Source organism: Mytilus edulis, chromosome 9 (genome assembly GCF_963676685.1).
Source record: "Mytilus edulis chromosome 9, xbMytEdul2.2, whole genome shotgun sequence".
NCBI lineage: Eukaryota > Metazoa > Mollusca > Bivalvia > Mytilida > Mytilidae > Mytilus > Mytilus edulis.
Genome location: NC_092352.1, coordinates 21,123,291 through 21,145,651, shown reverse-complemented (window position 1 = coordinate 21,145,651; position 22,361 = coordinate 21,123,291). Strand labels below are relative to the sequence as shown.

At 31.5% G+C, this 22,361-nt stretch overlaps 3 protein-coding genes across 5 annotated transcripts in view; 1 reads left to right on the top strand and 2 right to left on the bottom strand.

The window, feature by feature from the left end:
- Positions 1-22,361, bottom strand: part of LOC139489648 (leucine-rich melanocyte differentiation-associated protein-like) — a 511,226-nt gene that overhangs the window by 96,793 nt on the left and 392,072 nt on the right. The gene's annotated exons all lie outside the window — the stretch shown is intronic.
- LOC139487792 (interferon regulatory factor 1-like) lies at positions 793-20,458 on the top strand. Of its 3 annotated transcripts, none has more exons than XM_071272885.1 (9): positions 793-2,527; positions 5,618-5,785; positions 6,033-6,391; positions 7,567-7,648; positions 8,196-8,303; positions 8,624-8,664; positions 11,063-11,126; positions 11,933-11,985; positions 20,378-20,458. In XM_071272885.1, exons 1-8 carry the CDS (start codon positions 2,287-2,289, stop codon positions 11,968-11,970), a joined length of 1,101 nt encoding a protein of 366 aa, XP_071128986.1. In that variant the 5' UTR covers positions 793-2,286; the 3' UTR covers positions 11,971-11,985; positions 20,378-20,458. The 3 variants fall into 3 exon arrangements, with proteins under 3 accessions (XP_071128986.1, XP_071128985.1, XP_071128988.1); XM_071272884.1 differs by lacking the exon at positions 20,378-20,458 and adding an exon at positions 12,504-14,496; XM_071272887.1 differs by lacking the exons at positions 11,933-11,985; positions 20,378-20,458 and adding an exon at positions 12,504-14,496.
- Positions 15,322-22,361, bottom strand: part of LOC139487791 (nucleolar RNA helicase 2-like) — a 33,513-nt gene continuing 26,473 nt past the window's right edge. Inside the window, exons 13-14 of the mRNA XM_071272883.1 lie at positions 17,774-17,908; positions 15,322-16,029 (exon numbers count right to left, since the gene is read on the bottom strand). Of these exons, the coding sequence (XP_071128984.1) occupies positions 15,697-16,029; positions 17,774-17,908 (468 nt within the window). The 3' untranslated portion in view covers positions 15,322-15,696. The remainder of the gene's footprint in view (positions 16,030-17,773; positions 17,909-22,361) is intronic.

Genomic DNA, 22,361 nt, shown 5'->3' with positions numbered 1-22,361 from the left:
TTACGAAAATGGACTATTAACAAAAATAGAACTTAAACCGATTGTTACAAAAAACTTGACCATACATAAACTTCAACTGCTCATACGTAAGTGCATTGCGCAGCAGTTATGTGCAAATCTTTGAATTTGGTGATATTTGGATTTTATAGGGTGATATCATATTCTTATTCTATTCGCAGTTTGTCAGTTTTACTGTAGTTTGATATATAATTCGCAGTTTGTCAGTTTTACTGTAGTTTGATATATAATTCGCAGTTTGTCAGTTTTACTGTAGTTTGATATATAATTCGCAGTTTGTATACAGTGTGTTGTTTGATTCACTTTTCCAGTTGAACCTAGGATTTGCATGTTTACGTTATAAACTCACTGCACTGAGTATGCATGATCTTTTTTTTTTAAATTTATTTTCGGGTAGAATGGACCTGGACTTTGACATCATATATCTTAAGTAGTATATTTTTTAAAAATATTTTTTTTTAAAGAGGAGTATTATTTGTTTGATAGCAATGTATGTCTTTTAATTAGAACCCTTACGTGGACTTATCTGCAAAACAAAAATATATGTAAAAAAATTCTGAGACTACTATATATAACACTGTGTTATAGTAGTCTCAGATAAATTCAATGACGTTAACGAAACCAAAATAACTGCTACGGGGGTGTACATAACCAGTGGCGGATCCAGAACTTTGCCTAAGGGGAGGGGGCCGCTGACTGACATAAAAGGGGGGGCGCTCCAGTCATGCTTCAGTGATTCCCTATATAATCAACCAAATTTTTCCCACGAAAAGGGGGGGGGGCGGGCCCCCCAGGCCCCCCTGGATCCGCCTATGATAACGACCTTGACCTTCCATGGGAGTCTTTAACTACTAATAAGTTGCATAGCCAACTTAATTTTATCCCGCAGCTCATCTGGATATTATATATATATATATATACACATCCTTCCTTAAACATTAATGAAACAATGGGTGTGCATTACACCGTCTGGTGAGACGGAAATTCTCGCTTAATTTAAGTAAGTGATTGTACGAGATTTAAACAAGTAGAACACAAAGGTTAACATAAAAATTCACAGATTTTATACAAAAATAGCATGTTTACTACCTTTTTACATTTTCTTGACAACTTTGAAAGTATTTTTTTTCTCTCACCAAAACCAGTAGTAAAAAGTACGAATCTAGCAGCTCTAAATTAATGCAGGGTGAAAAAGGGGGCGTGTCGTGCGGGGATTGGAACCCCCTTTTTTTGGACGATTAATAAATTTGAATGGGGCATATAGTTGGAACGTCTCCCTTTTTATCCTGGATTGGGACAACCCCCCTTTTTTTAAAATGGCTGGATCCGCCTCTGGCTGATTTGTATATTGGGTTCTATACTGCTATTGCATTGCAACTTTCTTTAACGAGCTCAACGTAAGTTGCGGAAATCTACAGGTGCCGGGTTTTAAGTATTATGAGACACATTGGTGCATGGCCTTTCGTCTGTTTTCTGCTCTTTGGTCTGGTTGTTTTCTCTTTGACACATTCCCCATTTACATTCTCAATTTTATTTGATGAAAAGACGGAATATTCGATGCATTTGAAAGGAAATAATCGAACAAATTATCCATTTTAAATAACACATTTAAAGAAAAAGTTGGCCAATAAATCAATATACGATTAGTTTTGATTCTACTAGTTAAGCATCAAGTAAAACTCTATTAATTTTTAATAAAGAGTTTGACGACGAAGAAAACTTTTACCTACTTTTATACAATATAAATAACAAATGAGTTGCACTTGTATATTTTAAACATTATAAATACACCACATTACATTTGGGACAGTTAATATTACAGTCCCAGAGTAAATGCGTTTTATAATATATCGATTGGCATTGGCATTGAACAAAACAAAACAATGCAGCATGTCCTATTATACTTATCCTGTTGAGAAAATATAATAATGTCGAAGGTATATATATTGACTTTGCTTTAAACTTATCTCACGTGTCATTTCTATGTATACGTATGTAATATTTAACATGCTAATTATGCATGAGTTACGTCAGGTCAGATTGCATAGTTATCTGTCTCAACCAGATAGGTTTTCTAGAAATCAAATGTAGTTTACCGGAAATCAGACTCCTTTTATAAAAATGAGCTTCTGTTTTTGTAAAGTTTGTTTGTATTACAGAAAGTTAATTTTCTATATATTTATTGACTGAAAATTCTAAACGATAAACTCCTTCCTATCAATGTGATCACAAATATATTTATCAACGTTGATACAAATATTTCCCCACATGTGCGGTGCATGTACACACGACAACACGATTAAAATGTCATCACGACCCATAAGACCTGTTGAACGACAGCGAATGAGACCATGGCTCGAGAACCTCCTTAACAATAGATCTGTTGATGGTCTAAAATGGACCGACCAGAAAATGAAAGTATTTGAAATTCCATGGAGACATGGATCTAGACATGGCTGGAATCAAACTAAGGATGCAGACTTGTTTGAGAGATGGGCTAAACACACAGGTAGGTCAATTTTCTCGTGCATGCTATGATTATAACTTTTTGTACATGCTTTGGTTGATATAACTTTCACGTACATGCTCTGGTTAATATTACGTACATTCTCATACACTCAGCATTGTTTTGGTTATGTCACTTTCTCGTACATGCTTTGTTTATACTTTCTCGGGATATCAAAAGTATTATATATATTTGAATAAAAAAAATATATGGTAACCAACGTCCATGAGACAGCAACCTCAACGATAAATACAACAAAAAGGAAATGTATACGTCCTTTACTACAAGTATTTGCCATTTACAACAAATCCGTTCCCAGAAATGTTGCAAAAAAGGGGGAGTCTTAAGTTTCTTTTGTCAAAATTGTTCTCATAAAAATGATAAAATGAATAAACAAACGACCTTTATTGAAAATATGATAACCTCATAGGCCTTATACGTAGGGAACAACCATTTTAAACATAAAAGGGGAGAGGTTATAATTGACTTAGAAGATTAGCAACAATCAAATAAGTCCCTTAAATAAATATACATAATGCATTTAAATAAACATCCATCCCCATTATTTAGTGACGGATTCAGGGGGAAAGAGATGATAAAGACGTGATTTCATAAGAATAAATTAATCACACCCTTTACTTCATAAAAAATGGGGGAAATATACAGTTTTGACTGGTTAAGATTATTTTTTTATATATAATTGTAGTTGAGAAAAAGAAAAGAAAAGTGTGTCCATCTGTTTGAAAAAAAATCAAACCAATATAAAAAAATAACCCCCCTTTTTTAAATTAAATGTTTGTTCTCACCAATCTCAAAACACGATATCATACGAAAAGATGTATTTAAAAGCATAAAACCTTAAACAAATGTGCATATTTGACTGAACTAGTCAATCCGACGGTTCGTCACAAATTTTGAAACTAATTAAAGGCTTGAAATGTTATATTTACATATATATATATATATGTGTATATGTTAAATGTTTTGTAGATATGTGTCTCATAATATGATAAAGCCAATCTTATGACTGGGTACTGAGTGTTTTAATGTATATTTTTTTAATATGTCATTGTATAATGTTCAATCAGTATGTGACACAATAATAAAATAAAATGTATTTATTATTTAAAGTCCTTAAAACAATGAATTTTAATAATGATCAAGAATATGTTGAATAATTACAACAATCAGGATATGTTTACAGGCATGTGTCTCTGAAAAACCCAACAATTATCAAATGTTTATTTGCTATTTTTTACTAGAGACAATGCCATCGGATTTTCCGAATAATGTGATCCTGTAGGTGCCTTCAAAGTTTTAAGTAAACCAAATGTAATGCCAAAAAAGTCCTTTCAAGTTCGTCCAGTTGAAACAATGAATTTAAAAATTCAAAACATAATTTTCTAGTTCAAAACATTTACGGGTAAGTGCGATTTTTAACCTTTGTCTAAGATTGAAACTAAACTGTTTTGGTTATAAATGTCAAATATTTTTTCCAGATTATTATCAGATATCCATTCATATATTCAAGTTCTGATTTTTCTAATTTTCATAAAATTGGCGTATGCAATTCTGTCTAATTTTAAAAAAAATAGAGCCAGGTTCTAAAGAACAGTTTTATTTTATTTTATTTTGTTTTTAAAAAGAATGCTTTTTTGTGCACCTAAGTACATCTTGTACTTTCCTTAAAGTTTGGTCTGTCCAAATAATATTTGAGGTAAAATTTTGTATATCATCTGTTTACCAGTTGAAATTAACCTTTATTCAGGGAATCGATCTTTATTTTACAATTTGTTGAACTTCATAATTTTTTTTGTCGACCATTTTTTGCTCGCAAGGATCTTTCTACACTATTTTATTTATATTTTTTTATTTTTTTTATAATTTTTTTATTCGATTTTATTCTTATTCTTAAATTTTCAAAACGGAATTTCTGTTTGAAAATTTAAAATCAGGAATTAAAAAGCCGCAAAATATGAGTTCCATTAATCAAAATGTTTAGTTTAGGAGACACTGGACGAAATATTCAAAATTCATTAAAATAATGGAAAATTTGTGCTGCAAAAAAATAAAGATTAATCCATAGAAATTCTCAGTATTCCATTGAAATTTTCAAAATTCATTACAATAATGGACAATTTGTGCTGCAAAAAAAAATAAAGATTAATCCATAGAAATTCTCAGTATTCCATTTTTTTATTTATAAAATTAGGCTTATTTCAATATTCTGTCGAAGACATCATATTGCCTTCATTTCATGTTCCGAGGAAATATATTCATAATAAAAATACAGAATAATGACCACCAGATATTTAATATCTAATTTTCTCCTAATATTCGATGTATAAATATTTCCAGATGGCACATTTGTATAGCTGACATCGGTCGGTTTGTTGAAAAAAATTTCCGTTTTAACAAATAAAAAAAATTGTTTTAAAAAACTTATTTAGAAAATCCACTTAGAAAATCCTCATAACATTTTTACAACACTAGTTTGGTTATCACTTTGACGCAACAATAAGAGGGAATACATATATTGAAAAAAATGTATTTTTTCCAAAAACGTATTTGTCACGGGTGTGACAAAAGAGAGTGTTGAAGAAAAAATACAGAATTTAAAAAAATATTATAAAAATTATTAAAAACTGTCACAAGAAAAAGGGAAAAGAAAATGGAAATAATTAACTGAATGCTTTTTTTTTTACAATAAATATTTTTTTCACATAGTGACATAGTCTTCATAAGTATTTATTACAAAATGAAAATTGTATATATTATAAAGAATAATATGTTAAATGGTTTAATTTCGTATGTCCAAAATTTTGAAAAGAATTAATATAATATAATTAGTATATTGAAACATTTGTAAGGATGTTTCAAATGAAAAATAAAAATAGGCCAACTAGACAACAACCCCTCTTTATTGTCTAGCATTCCTTCTAGTGTTCCCAAAAATACAAACTCAGTGGAAATGCTCACAATGGCTGCTTTTACTTAAAAAAGTATAGTCTTTAGTCTGTTCCTGGAAGTATTATATTGTCAATATTATATTGTCAATATAATACTTCAATGGTCTGTTTTCTGATATTACAGGACGATTTGAAAAAGGAAAGCCGAATCCAAAGAAATGGAAGGCAAACTTTCGATGTGCATTGCATAGTTTGACGGACGTCAAAGAAGTCACCCCCAGGAAAACTGACAGAGAAAGTAAATGTACCAGAGTGTACCAGTTTGTGGATGATACCAAACAGAAAGAGTGTGGTGGGTACTTACATGGTTCAAGTTAACTCTTTTTTTTTTTTTACATTTAAGATGAAGTAGTATACAAGTTCAGCATATACAAATAATAATTCTAACAGAGCTTAGACTTTATGGGTTATACATTTTATGTTTAACTTTAATCGAAGAGAGTTTTGTATGCCTCCAGTTTTTGTTATCCAATTTATGAATGAACAGGCCTCATTTTATTCACAGCGTAATAAAAGTTTTCACTTTTTGTTTACTTTAGAGGGACGCCGGCCGTACAGACGACGAAAGTTGTCATCAGAATCTGACACATCATCTAAGTATAGTGCAGACAGTTGTATAACATCCTCGCCATCAAGCACGACGAAATACACGAGCGATGATGATGTGTCCTCTTCATCTCCTGAATACAGCATTACTAGAGATGCAAAGAAACGAAAGATGGATGAAGATCTTACTAAACATTCCAGTTATAAGAAGTACACGTGTATTGAGAAAAATGATGTAAAATCAAATAAATTAAAATACAGTCCACAACACGCAGCATTCCAAGAACCAACCAAAGATCAAATCTCACCACTACCAGATTCTACATCTCAACTAGATTTCAACATTCTTCTGGTATGTTGACAGAAAAGATCAGATTCAAGTTAGACATAAAATACAGAAGATATATGATGTGAACCCCTTAATTTCCCCAATTCCCTAACTAAACGTAGTTTTTTTTTTCTCCAAAAAGAGGTTAGGGCCAATTTCCTCAAAATATTAACACAATCCTTCGCCCATGCATGGGCTTTTTATAATAAAGTCATTTCAAAAAGAGGTTATGGAGCCAATTTCCCAAAACAATTTAATCCAATCCTTTTCCGGCATGGGATTGTTGTAATAATGTCAATTTAAAAGGAGGTATAGACCAATTTCCTCTAAACTTTAACCAAATCCTTCTGCATGGGATTTTTGTAATGTCAATTCAAAAGGAGGTATATATAAGGGCCAATTTCCCCACAATTTTAATCCAATCCTTCGCTGGCATGTGCTCTTTATACTAAAGTCATTTCAAAAGGAGGTATAAGGGCCAATTTTCCCACAATTTTAATCCAATCCTCATCTACATGGGTTTTCATATTGAGGTCATTTTCTAAAATTTATAGAAAATGTGACCTAGATACAAATGAATCCATTTTAATTTCGAAAGATCAGAGGATCTTATATTTGATTTGCAGGAAACAAAAATAAAAAAAAATAAAATAAAAAAGGAGCAAACATGAACACAAGAAGTTTTGTTAAATGTAAGAAACAAAAACTGGTGTACGTAAAACTACTGTGGTGTTATTGTTTTCTTAATTTTCGGGAAATGTTGTCAGCTATTTTAATGCCCTTTTTAATTTATATCAATAGTTGCTAGTTCAAATACGACTTTTTTTTTTAAATTAAGTTATTGAAGACGCACTTTTTCAAAAAAGCAAAGAGCATTTTATGAAATTCTGTCAAAACTATGACCAACATGTCGAGATTGGTTGATAACATTTTGGTTTTCCTAGATTATTTCTTGAAAATCACTTGCCCTACTTACATGTATGTTAGTTGTTACAAGTTTTTTTTTATTTGATAAAAAGTTTAATATTATATCCCTTTGTTATCATGTTGGTTTCTTACTCACGTTTTAGTATATAATAATGCGGTCAGAACATTTTGAAAACTAAATAAGGCAAAGGATCAAGTGCATTTTTATTCAAATTTTCTTGTGGAAGTAGACAAATTTTTCCTTATTTAATAATGTTGCCCAATATTTTTAGGATGGTATAAAAAAGGAACGTATAGACACTGAAGTTACAGAAATCACTCTGCCGTTCAAACCAACACTTGGAGATAACTTTGGTGAGCATACACTTTGTTGTTGTTACTCCCGACTTTTAAATTAAAAATAATAAAATATTTTTATTTCCAAGCAAACGACGAATTCAATTACAGTTTCTCAATACACCATTCCACAATTGTGCAAGGCGGTGAAGCACATACTGTTCTAATAGCATATACAACTGCATTGAATACATGTTGAGGAAATGCATGGCTATGCAAAATTGCAATTTTTCAGAATTCTTGTCATCGCCAAATTGGTCAATTTCAGCACTTCTGAAACGGCTGGCCAGTTCAGGATGTTGATTGTCTGTGTAAATTTTTGAGGGAGATTTTAATTTAATTTTTATATAAATTTCAATTTTAAAATTAAAAAAAAAAAAGAATAAAACCAACGATTTTTATACCATTGTATTTTTCAACTTACATAAATAATAATACTCTAACATCTATTCGTTTTTGTCAGATAAATTTATTAATTAAATTAGTTTGCATATTTTTCTTATATTTCTAATGAAATAAAAATGATACAAAGTTATAATTAAATAGTAGAATTTTTTTTTTTCAGAGATAGAAATAGACCGAGGAGTTTTTCTCAACCATATGAGTGGGTTTATAATGATTCAAACTTCAGGGTGTATTAATGGATTTACAGGACCAAGTGCAATAGATTCAGGTTAGTCTCAAAGATAAAGGACTGCTCAACTTATTTCATAAAGATTATCACAAAATTAAAACTTATTTCATAAATATTATCACAAAATAAAACTTATTTCATAAATATTATCACAAAATAAAACTTACTCATAAATATTATCACAAAATAAAACTTGCTCATAAATATTATCACAAAATAAAACTTACTCATAAATATTTTCACAAAATAAAACTTACTCATAAATATTTTCACAAAATAATAGAATTCTACTATTTATTTATATTTACAGTGAATGCTAAATGATATGTTTTGCATCAACTCATTATCCTTTATTACAGATACCAAAACTTTTACCAGCAACTTTTCAAGTGATTTTAAGGTATGTTGACATCTTCTCACATTCTTGTGTTTTAAAAAAAATGTATGGTGCAATTATGTCCCAAAGCCACGTTCGTCCAGTCGCCATTTCTGTTTATTAATTCGAGAATAATTGGGAAGGGTTGATCACTATAAATAGCGCCACATGTTCCTATATCTGTCCACTTGTTTTTCTGTCTCTAGCCAAAAATTTGTCATTCAATGCATGCATGGATGTCTAAAGTTTTATCCTAAATGTTATTTTTCCTTCCGGGAATATCGTATAATTTGGTGACGGACCCTTGATAGTCTGTTATATTTATACATGATTTTTTATACTCCGACTAATTTAGAGCTTGACATTGAATACACATGTGTCAATTGCTGAAGACCATGTGTTGCTCTTTGGATGTCGTTGTGTGTGTTTGTGTGTGTGTGTGTGTGTTGAAGCATTGTTGTCTTGTTGACGAGTATCATATGGACATTTTTTTTATTCATACTTGTCCAAATCTTGAGAACTAACAGAATGTATAATTGAATAACCGGACATGATTTCCACTGAAATTCCTTTGTTGATGGCGATGTAAGAAGACAAAATACATATATTTTTAATATTTCTATTGATAATGGTAGGATAATTACAATTATGTCAACATGGGTGGTCATATGTTGTTGCAACATAGATAGTCGACTCGTATGCTATATGGCAACATGGGTAGCCATATATTGTGGTAACATGAGTGGTCCCATTTTGTGGCAACATGGGTTGTCATATATTATGGCAACATGGGAAGTCATATGCTATGGCAACATGGATATTCATATGTTGTAGCAACATGGATATTCATATGTTGTGGCAACATGATAAGTCGTATGTTATGCAACATGGGTAATCAAATGTTATGGCAACATGGGCTGTCATATGTTATGGCAATATGGGTAGTCATATGTTGTGGCAACATTGTAAGTCATATACTATAGCAACATGGGTAACCCTATATCATAGCAACATGAGAAGTCAAATGTTGCTATATTGGTAGTCATGTTGTGGCAACATGGGTAGTCAAATGTTGTGGTAACATGTGTAGTAATTTGTTGTGGCAACATTGATAATCATATTTTGTGGCAACATGGGTAGTCATACATTGTGGCAACATGGGGGATCAACATGGGTAGTCATATGTTGTGGCAACATGGGAAGTCATATGCTGTGGCAACATGGATATTAATATGTTGTGGCAATATGGTAAGTCATATACTATAGCAACACGGGTAGCCGTATACTATGGAAACATGAGAAGTCATATGTTGTTGCTATGTTGGTAGTCATGTTGTGGAAATACGGGTTGTCAAATGTTGTGGTAATTGGTAGTAATTTGTTATGGCAACATGGGTAATCATATTTTGTGGCAACATGGGTAGTCATACATTGTGGCAACATGGGTAGTCATATGGTGTGGCAACATGGGAGTCATACGTTGTGGCAATATGTGTGTCTTATATATTTGCAACATGAGTAGTCGTATTGTTAATTTTGGTGTCATTTGGTCTCTTGTGGAGATTTGTGTCATTGGAAATCATACCACTCATAATTTATACTACAAGTAATTAAAATCCAGTATCTATACTATTAGATATTAGGATAACCAGAATTTGTATCAGTGTGATCCTGTGTAATGAATGGGTTTATTTGCAAAAAGCATATACATACCATGGCAATCAAAACATATATTACAATAAACAGCAGAAAACAACACACCTAATACGATGTTTCTTCATTGCTGCCTTCAGATAATTACAAAGTTGTATAGTCAGAGTCTTATTGGCAGCTTGATTGTACTTGATGAATAATTGAAGTTGAGTACAATGGAATAGAATAGAATATTCTTATTCCAAATTACAGGGCCCACAAAAACATATAAATCGGATACAATGATTGAACACTTCAAGTAATTGGGACAATAATAAGACATTTTGTTATCTTATAAATATACCCGTATAAGCCTCATAAAATAATATTTATTTACTTCAGAATAAATAAACACCTTATCATTACCATTACCAGAGACATATAAATTGATAATAAATTGATATAATACATATTATGTCTCTGCCATTACATACAATCATGGAATAAAATAACTGACAGCAAAGCATATAACAACCTCCTGTTGACCATTATCTAGAATGAATCAGCGATGTCTTTTCAATCACTTTGTAATTTAGAATCCAAATCAAAAAGTTCTTCTAAAGGGGAATCCAGCGAAAGTCTGCCTTGTAAACGACTACATATGATACACTAGTTAGTGTTAAATCATTAATTGCAATACCTCCTTAACGAAGGTCGACTTATTTATTCTGAATCTTCTCCATTGTAAGGTTTTCTCTAGAATTATCATAGGTGACTTTTACTTTTTTAGGAGGAGCCTTTTGGTAATGGTACATTCCTCAACGACTCCAGTGGTGATGATTGTTCAGTCCCAGGTAGGTGCAAACTATGTTTGCTATTATAATAAAATCTTAATCGGATGCAAGTCTACTCATCGGTTTGAACTTGGGACTCTTATATATTAGTATAACAGTCCCAGGTTTAAAATTTGCTTAATTGACATTGCAGCGGCTTACAATAAGCATGGTCGACATTTAAAGAAATGTTGTTCCTTTACACTTTTGTTCAGTTTTTCACTGATGTTTAAATCTAGATCTAAGTATAAACTTTTGCTCTAGCACTTTCACTTCTAATAACTAACGTTTCATGTAGCCAAACATACTACAACAATGAGCAAAAACTATACAGTTTGTAAGCCAATTCCATTAAATGGAAAATAATTTTACCAGACAGCAACACACGTCAACCACTGGACTTCAGGTCCCTGGCTTTGGACAGGTACATGGCGAATGTGACCAGTCGGAGACCATCTCGTACCGAAATTGAGTACAATTGCAAAACAGATTTGTTTCACAAGCATATTCCATTGTAATCCTTGAAAAATTCTAAATATAAAATTTTCATAAATGTAGGCTATTCTTTAAATGGATTTAACTAAGTTTTACAGAGCACTAATAGACCAAACAAAACCTTAACTTTGAAATCTATGGATTGACGCCTTCGTTTTTTGTGGAAGACTTATCTTTTTAAAATTTAAATTTGGAAAAAAAATTTCGCATGTTACCCTCCCCAGTGGCGTCTCCATTGGGGGGTTCCTGATGTTGGAACTTCTCCTTTTTGCGATGATGCATTTGAATCTTGGCATACACAACATGAAGCTTCATAAAATTTGTTTTTGTAGGTTTCACAGGCAGTTCACCAGAATACACCTGTTTGTGATGCCAAAAATCGAAGGTATGTTTTATGAAGTATCCAGTGCATTGTTTTGAAATGTATATTTTATTTTTGTTTATATAAGTTTCTGAGTTTGGTGTTACGCTCATTTCCCCTGAACTAGTTCACATTTTTGTTTCTGTGTCGGCTGAAGGCCGATTCTGGGTGCCAGATTTTATAGCTGTGCTGACAACCAATTGGTGGCCCTCTGCTGTTTTCTGCTCTTTGGTCAGATTGTTGTCTCTTTATCACATGCCCCGTTTCCATTCTCAATTTTATAAGAATGCTTAAAGCAGGCCAAAATGCTAGGTTGCTGAGTATTTTTTTATTTTAAATGGAACCTAGCACAAATTAACACTTACACCTAAAATAATGTCGACTTAAAGTGAAAAAAATTAAATCTGTTTAAGTAGCATATAATATCTCTGTATTTGTCAAGCAGTAGGTTATGTAAAATTATCATTCGATATAGATGCCCTAAGACACTACCAGAGACGTCTCTGACAAAACCAACGAATTAATGAAATTTGCTATTTCAGGAAACACATCTACAGCAACAGAGAATTAAATCAAAGTTGATTGGTTTAAAGATCTTAAAACATGTTATATAATTGGTGTGGAAGAATATTTGGTAAAAGTTAAAGAAGAAGATAATTTTGTTTATATGATTATATGAAGAGTTGATGACACTACTATGATTTATCATTAAAACAGAATAAGCAAAACAGAAAGGGAAATCATTTGTTAATGTGTTCATGAACTAGCAAGGACCAGCATGGATTGTTATTCAATAGACGTGAAACAAGGATTTGAAAATAATTTGTTAAATGTTATCAAAAGAGTGAATGATCAAAAGTGAAAAAAGTCTGTAAGATGCCTATAAAGAGGAAGATAATTGCAAGATGTAAACAAGAGTTGAATATTTCTGATGGATGTATACAAGAGTGGATAATATGTTAGATGTTAACAAGTGCAGATGATAATTAATTAGATGTGAACAAGAGTGGATTATTTGTTATATTTAAACAAGGGTGTATGCTGATTTGTGTTAGATATGAACAAGTGTGGATGTCGATTTGTTAATGTGAACAAAAGTAGAAGATGATTTATAGTTAAAAGTGAACAAGAATGGACTATTAGTTGTTAAATGTGATCTGGAGTGGATGTCGATTTGTTAGATGTGACCAAGAGTGGATGTGTTAGATGGAACAAGTGTGGATGAAGATTAGTTAGATGTGAACAAGAATGGATGATGATTTGTAAGATGTGATAAGCAGTTGATTGGCACAAGACAACTTGTATGTGAAACCTGATTTTTCAGTCCTCAATCTTCAGTGATCTCTTTTTTGGTTATCTGTGATATTTAATTAGAATGTTGTTGTACAGGAAAGATGAGAATTCCACAACATTATACCTGACATATCAGTGGCGGATCAAGGAGGAGGGTTCCGGGGGTTGGAACCCCATTTTTTTTTTGGACAATCAATGCATTTGAATGCGGACATATAGTTGGAACCCCCCCCCCCCCCCCCCCCCCCCTTTGTCCTGGGTTGGGAACCCCCTTTTTAAAATGGCTGGATCCACCCCTGCATATGTGACAAGCCATATTACCCCCAAGAATCTCCAAAACTGTCCATACTTATATAAAAATTCCTGAATTTAGGCGGTACATTTGTACTTATCAGTAGCATAAGAGGGTAAAAGTACCGGGTACCACCTCTTAATGAATGACCTGTGTATCTTGGATTAATTTTTGAAAGTTTAAATTAAAAGATCAAATTTAAAATAGATAAAAAGAATTATGAAAATCAAAGTTTCTGGAGAGCATTTATTAATAGCAAACCTATTAAACCTTTGACAACAAGCTCTGTGGACAATCACAGATTTGGCTGACCTTTAAAGGAATTCAAATTTAATATTTGTCAGGATACTAGTTTACAGTTAAATTATGTTCTTATTTCTTTATTGAAACCAGCTTTATGTGGGTTTTATTAGAAACTTTAATAGTGTTAAAATATTTAAGTACCTGTGAAAAAATTGATTAGTCATTTCCAAATCAACGAGTACCTGTACACTACTTTATTGTAAATTTGAGATATAGATAAGAATTTTCTTGTATTTCTCCATTTTTTATTTTCAACAAAAGATATCTAGGAGATTATTTTTTGTTTAGGGTTTTTTTCCTGATTTTTTTGTGAACTTGCATAATTTTGTTAATTTCTATTTATCCACATTTGTCTCTTGTAAATACACATCTCATTTGTATTCCTTTAATACTGTTAACTTTATTATGCCTGTACATTTAAATTTTAATGATGTGATTACAAGTTGGTTTCCAATAAATAATATAAAGAAGCTTTTAACCTAATATGCATAAATACGATTAACTTTGGCCCAGACTTTTGTCTTGGGTATTACTTGGATAGCTTACTTCATCCACAGTCAGGTATTAATGGTGGACTTCATCCTTACAGCAGCAATAATCATTTGTTATGATCTGTTATCTATTTGTTCATTAAATATATTTTTTTCTGTGTTTTTTTGTATTTAATTGGAATATTTGAGATATTTTTTTAAAAGTAATGATACAATCTTGTAACTCCTTAAAAAGTAGATCTGCATGAATTTTGGAAACCATCAGAAAAATGCTGTATGTATTAACTTCAAGAAAATTGGACAAGATTGGGGCTGGGGGACACCAGGTAATTTTATATCTCCTGCAGAGTGTTGCAGGTGACAAAACAAAAAATAAGCATCATCAATACTGAAGTAGCTGTCAACTATACCATGCATAAATGAATGCTGTCTTACTTTTTTTACAAACAGATGTTGATGGAAGTTGCATACCACAGTGCCATCTGTAATTAAGGGGGGATAATCTTCATCAGTGGTTCTCATTGCTTACAAGATACAACTCAACATTATAAAGTTCCAGACTATATATCATATCATTCACCTAAAAAAAAATTCATTAACAAATATTTTGTATGTATATTGCAATTATTAAAGTAGGCCTTCTTGCCTAGGTAAACCCCTGTTAAAAGACAGAGAATAGATTAGGAGTTGGGATAAGGAATTGGGATAATATTTCCGTCAAACTTGGGAAGAACGTTAATTCTGAAGACATTCCTCTCTGATTTAATACTACCTGTACATCTTTGCATTGAAGGTATTTGAGATTTTATGTTAATCATCGTGCAGTGCATTGTTGTACAGTATCATAAAGTTTCTATACAGGTGTACAAATTCCCAGAAACAAACAAAACAGAACACCTGTTTGGTGGTTACCTGCAGATCAGGTGCAAATACTAATCTATAGTTACTTAAGGTATAATAATAAAACAGATAAAAACAAGATAAATGGAAATGTATTTATTAGATATTGTAAATAAATATAATATCAACATTTTGATAAAAATTCAGTTACAACAAATCATTATCTGACTTCAAAACAAACAATTGCACTTTAAAACCTTTCCATGATAACAACAAAAACAAATTTTATGTTTAGTCCAATTTTTTTTTCAAAAGTGTGAATAAAACTTTTTAATCTCTTCATTATTCTGAATGTTTTAAAAAAAATAAATACCCTAAATTGCAGAATATTTATATAATTGTTCCTAATATATTTTCTCACTATTTATTTGGACCTTCTTTACAAAATAATACTACATGTAGGTTGTACAATAATTTATTTTACAATTACAACATGTTCTATTACTTTGACTAACATCAATCAAATCTGATTTTTTTATTTTGAGGCTCTCCATTTGAAGTGTCAATTCTCCTTTTCTGTGCTGAGAATCCATTTGACATTCCTCGTCCTCCCCCTCTTGAACCTCTGCCGAAGCCTCCACCCCCTCTTGATCCTCTACCTCTAAACCCTCCTCCTCCTCTTCCACCGCCGCCACCACCTCCCCAGCTATTACCATATCCTTTGTTACTTGATTCTGATTCTAAAAGTTCTGGTAGTGCCGTAGCTTTTTGTAAAGTGTCAAAATTTGTATCTGTCCATTTTGTTGCTACATCGCTTTCAAACTCTGATGGTAAATCAAACACACTTGACTACAAAAATAAAGAAACACAAAATCATTTTATGAAAAGTAAAGTATTCTAGATAAATGTTATGTCCTTCATTAATTATTCTTTCATTAGAGAAATATGTCTCTCTATCAGGAGGTAACTTTTATTGGTACAGATCTGTTCACTGAACCCCAAAGCTTAGGGCTTCTTTCATTAGAGAAATATGTCTCTCTATCAGGAGGTAGCTTTTTATTGGTACAGATCTGTTCACTGAACCCCAAAGCTTAGGGCTTCTTTCATTAGAGAAATATGTCTCTCTATCAGGAGGTAGCTTTTTATTGGTACAGATCTGTTCACTGAACCCCAAAGCTTAGGGCTTCTTTCATTAGAGAAATATGTCTCTCTATCAGGAGGTAGCTTTTTATTGGTACAGATCTGTTCACTGAACCCCAAAGCTTGGGTCAAAGCCCTAATTTTAATACATTTCAAAAAGTTAACTTCTATAACAAAAATTTTGGAATATAAGGTTACTAAAATATTGAGATGAACTTTAGACTAGTACTAAATATTTCAATGTCCACTGAACCCAATATATTGGGTTAAAGTCCTTATTTAAATATATATTAAATAGTTTATTTTATAATGAACAAGTGTACTTTCAGTCTAAACTTCATGGGTAAGCATGGCTGTTTTCTGTTCTTTGTTGTCTCTTTGACACATTCCCCATTTCCATTCTCAATTTTATAAGTTGGGCATACACATCATAAGCCCAATTTAAAAGTTCTGGAAGAGACATAGATATTTAAGCTACTATGTTTATAATTTTTCTTATTTATACAACCCCCACCACAATTCAAGCTCATTATTTATTTATATATTAAATACAGTGTTGACACCAAAAGAATTTTTCAGCGTGTCTGAACTAGGAAGAGGACTATAATATTTGACATTAGTGACCCAACAAGGACACAGATAAAATTGTTCAGATTAGTGGTTCAGACCAGGTCAATATAGATGTATATGGCTTTGTCAATAATGCAAACAAACATTATGTAATTACTATCTTTTATTTGGATTGTGATAACACATTTTTCATTTATCTGTTTTTGGTTGAACTGTTTATTAAAATTGATTTTTTACTTTGTAAATATTGTTAAAAACATTATTCATGAACTCTCTAATCACTAAAATATATCCTACATTTACCATTGATTTTCTAAACTTTTTCTGTGTGACAAGCAGAGGTATAATATGCAATATAGGGCCAGGATAATATCAATATAATACCCAGGTAATATTCTTTCAGAATGTATTTTGATTTTTACTGGCACATTGTCTGGTGGCTTTGCACTCTAACACTAAAGTGGTTGCTATATACCAAAATCCTATGTCAAAGGATATAGGACAGGAAAATGTCCAATATCATTTTTTTTCCACCTTGTGGTTGAAGTCCATGATCTGTGCATCATGTTCTCAATTGGTTTCATTGGGATAGAAAAACACTATAAATGTTAGACACCAGTATGATGATTAGTTTCTTAATATCCATTGGCAGTTTGCAAAATATTACATTCACATATCCTAGAAGAGAATTTGAACATTTATTTAATAATGAATATATAATCTGCTTTGTTTGCAATTGGGTAATAAGGAGATTTTCACAACACAAAGTATTTTTAGATAGTTTAGATCACATACAAGAGCAGCTGAAATCAGTTTGTGGACAATAATGAGAAATGTTGAGCCTGCCAAGGCATGAATTTCATTAGAAATTGAACATATTTACCATTTTGTCTTTACAAAATCTCATTCGCATGGCTTTTTCTTTGATTTCCTCTGGTAATTGTTTCTCTAATGCCCTCCAAACATAACTCATTGTTCTCATTTCCATGTTTGTTGTGAATATATATGTTGTGAAACCCTGAAAGAAAGTGGAATTTTGTTAGCTCTGTAAAAATAACGTCTTCAAATTCTATTGTGAAAATACTGATTAAGACAATATAGTCTTTAAAAAGATTGCAAACTATCACAACACCATGCACTATACAGATTACTAATCAACACCAATAAAATTGTCCTAAATGTGGAAATTTAATTATATCTTTACCTTTACATATCTGTGGAGAAGAAAGGAACAACTTTGACCTTTCCTTCCCCTACATGGACATATTCTAATCTATTTGAATTTCTTAAAATTATTAAAATATATGATGCTAAAGAAGACTTTTGTCCCAAGTTTTTTCCCCCAAAATAAATCAAAACAAGTGTCATAAATTAAGAACCATATTTAGAATCATTTAATAATTGTGAAGCTAGGGAAATATGTCTGTCATCAATTGAGACACACTTGTAAATGACCAATTTATGATGATTGATTGATTTTAAATGCCACTTTCAACACTATTTTCGTGGCTACCAGTTTTTATTGGTGGAAGAAGCCAGAGTGCCAAGAGAGAACCAAGACCATTTTTAGGAAATCTGACAATCCTTGTTATTGAAGATTGGAGTGCAGTGCACCTGCCCTGTGCAGGATTCAAAATCACACCTTTAAGGGCATACGATACAGTGACAGGGGAGGTAATGACGTTGCTAACGTTAATCCGTATTTTCGCGATGTCAAACGGTGACTTATCGGGAAAGATGCAGTGTTCGGCTGATTTTTATCATTCAAACTGATTTAACTTAAAAATGAGTTCATGGACCCCTCTTTTTTAAAATGACATTTGGTTTGATTACATGAGAAGATTATGTTTACCAATTTTCATGAAAACGTGATTAATTTGAGTCATTTGTAAAAATAAAATGTACAAATTTATGCAATATTTATATAACAGATAAATTACAAATAATTTAACAAAAAACAGATCGTGTTTATCTTTTAAAACAAAAAAGTTATGTATTTCTATCGAAAGGAAAAATACGTCCACAAATCCCTATTTTTAGGAAATATCTGAAATTTGAACCTCAATTTACTCAAAAAGTAGCACATGAAGGTATATTTTTTATTACATATTTGATTTAATCAGGTAAAAAATAGCCTATATGCAAATTTTTCATCAAAATTTAAATACGGGATCAAAACTGTATCGTATGCCCTAAGTGTTGACTGGCTAGTGAAACATTAGTTGACTACTTAGATCACTTATTCACCTAGGCATATATCTATGTTGAGGACATCACACAATACAGTAGTGAAGATATCAGTTGTATCTGAATTAGCAGTTATTTGTTGTTTTTGAGACCAATTTTTCATTGGTGAAATTCCATAAAATGGACTGTCACAAATATCCTAGCTAGATAAACCGACACGAAAAACAGTTGCTTGTATTCCTTATTTTTTTGTATTTCTGGCTAGTGTGTATTGTGATAGACATGTTTAAACTGTGCAAATGCAAAGAGGTCCTTCAACAAATCAAATAGCCACACAATTCTTTTGACAGATAGTAGGACATTTAGTACTTTGATGCAGACCTTCAATTTCTAATCATTACAAGGCCATAAACCACATGCATTATAAGAACAATTGTCAAGTAGTTTTTAAAGATTAGCAAACTTTTTGCAGACATATCTTTAATAGAGCTATCTGTTGTTACACCATTTAGGCATTATCTACACAAATGACGGAACCATATAGCCAGTAAAGGTATGAACAGGCCCAACATTATCTACACACAATAAACAGTGGTTGTTTTTATGTCTCCATGGAATTAAATAACATGCCAACTATAATTATAACTTGTCATGCATTAACTTTAAATATGAAGTAAAATGTAATTAGCATCCAGCTCTGCCGACCAACCAAAGCTATTTTTAGAAATAAGATATAAAATTAAAAGAATGAGAAATTAAGTTGGTTCTTCAATTAGTTGCTATACATTTTTTCTACAGTATACAACCTTAAATAATTCAATAACCCTGTACAATTTATCTAGATAGGGGGTTTTCCTTATTGATTTTCGCTTGTATGTCAGATATAGAAGTCTGTGTTGTCCAGTATTTTTTTGTGATTCCTGGTATTAATAATTTATTATCTGATAGACAACTAAAGTTCTCCTTTTTTCTACCTTCAGCCAGTGAGCAACAATAATATCAAGGCATTCAAACCTTCCATGTCTGACACTAGTTGTATAATTCGATATAAAGAGGTCAAGGACAGACTTATCATTATGAGAAGAGATTTGAGGTGAAGTGGACACTTGATTATATTTCATTGCACTCTATTACATATCTCACCACATATAGCTTTTTTGCAGATTGGGCTTTTAAGAAATTACAGATCAATCAATCTTTCAAATTTTACTATGTTGGTATACAAGAAATTATGCTTAGAAATGAGGTCATTTTGTATTTGGTGATGTTATCCCTATATTGACTTAATCATTTATTGCAGAATGTGTTTGTGCAAATAGGTGAACCAAGTTTGTGACCATGGCATTGCTGACAGACATTCCAACCTTTTTTATGAGGACACACTCCCTCCAGATGGTGGTGTATAAAAATAACAAACTTAAAAAATTCCAACTTTGTACATTAGATTCAACATATATCTAAAGGAATCAATAAAAAAAATCCTTGATTGAACCAAAGTTAAAAAGCCACTGAATTATCTAAGAAAGTAAAATTTCCAAATTATTGTGATTTTTTTAAAACAAATTCATAAATGTACTATAATATTATGTTACAAATTAAATACAGGTACTTAGTTTATTGAAATGGAACAAGTGTCTGATTAAAGTCAATAATAATGTTACTCATAATCGATAGACAACTAAAAATAGACCATACAACAGGTCACCCTGTACAGTGAGTGTCCCAGCTACGATTTTCTGAAAATCTTGTTTGTGAAATAGTTTTACCTGTTCTGACCTACTTTAAAGTTATATCTACATTTACCTATAAGAGGATTTATTAGATTTTAAAGAATTGTATTTCCTGAATACAGGCTCGGTTGATTTTTCAAAGCATTGGCTTACAGTTTTTTTTTTTAAATAATTCAATCCGGGACAAGTATACATTACAATTTCTAGCTAATGTTCTTATATAAATTTAAGAAAATTTCAAGTGACATGGTTTAATGAAGTGAAAAGTTGATAAATAGACATGACATTAATTATTCAGATTTTCAATTGAAATTTTTTTTTCTCAAGTTTCAATCCATTTCGTACAGCATCTGGAAGCCTCAAATTAAAACAAAACAAACATTTGAACATTCAGTACCAATGACGAAATTTCTTTGGTCTATAACAATTTAAATTCCGATTCATCAGTTATCTGTATAATATAAAATAGTCCAAGGATAATTTTTAAGAAAATAAAGGACAGGTTCTTTTGAATGGCAAATGAAAAAGTAGGGAAAATTGAACTTGACCTAAATCTTCTAAAAAATTTCAGTCTTCCAAAGCAGAAATGTGTGGCTAACAGTCTCCAATAAGTAATAAAAGCAGAAATGGCCAAGACCATGTTTTAGTATGAGAAACTCCCTAAATATATCAGATAAAAAATTATAACAGCAGGTGCAGAAAGTATGTCCCTTAGAAGAATCTGTGCATGAATACTGTCAAGTTGTTTTCAATGAGTGTGATTTAGTCTAAAACATTTATTCACAAGTCTCAAAGTCCGTGTTTTGGTATTGGTAAACCCTAAAATCATTGAAATTAGAATTAAATAGCAAGTAAACATTTCATTGTCCTGTAGAAGACTCAGTGCAAGTTTGGTTGAGTTCTGAAAAGCTGTTGCCAAGGAGTTGCAGATTAACAAAGAGTGATATGGACAACCTACAACAATGCAGACCACAGACTACAAAGCAAGCAGACGACAGTCTAGACAGATACCTAGAAGTGATCCTTAAATGCTGCTACAAGCCACCATTAAAATTTCTCTCTGTATCATCTCATCACTAAATAAATAATGGGGTTTTTTTATGACAAAAAAAAAGAAACATATCTATGAAAATAGTGGAGTATAAAAGTAAAAAAAAAATGGAAGTTGACCTGTATTTTGTAGTCATAACATTCCTGTAAATTTTAACCTCTTTGGTTCAGTGGTTCTCTTTGTATAATCCAGAAACCACATAATAAACTATATTTTCTGCAAGTTATAAAGGAACCATTCAGAATCAATCACAGTGAAATCAATGTTAATCATTCACAATATTTTATTCGTGTTTGAACATTTTTTTGTCTAGTGGATTTTTTTAATTGTTGAAATTTACTTAGAAATAAAGGGATCACTTTATATCTGTACGTACCCCCATTCAAAGAGAATAAGTCATCAGCAAGTTATAACCTTGCAAACCAAACCAACTAGTGAACTACCCAATATAAAAAAGGTCAAGAACTAAAGATCAATTATTTTTAGCTTAGCTATCAGTGTAC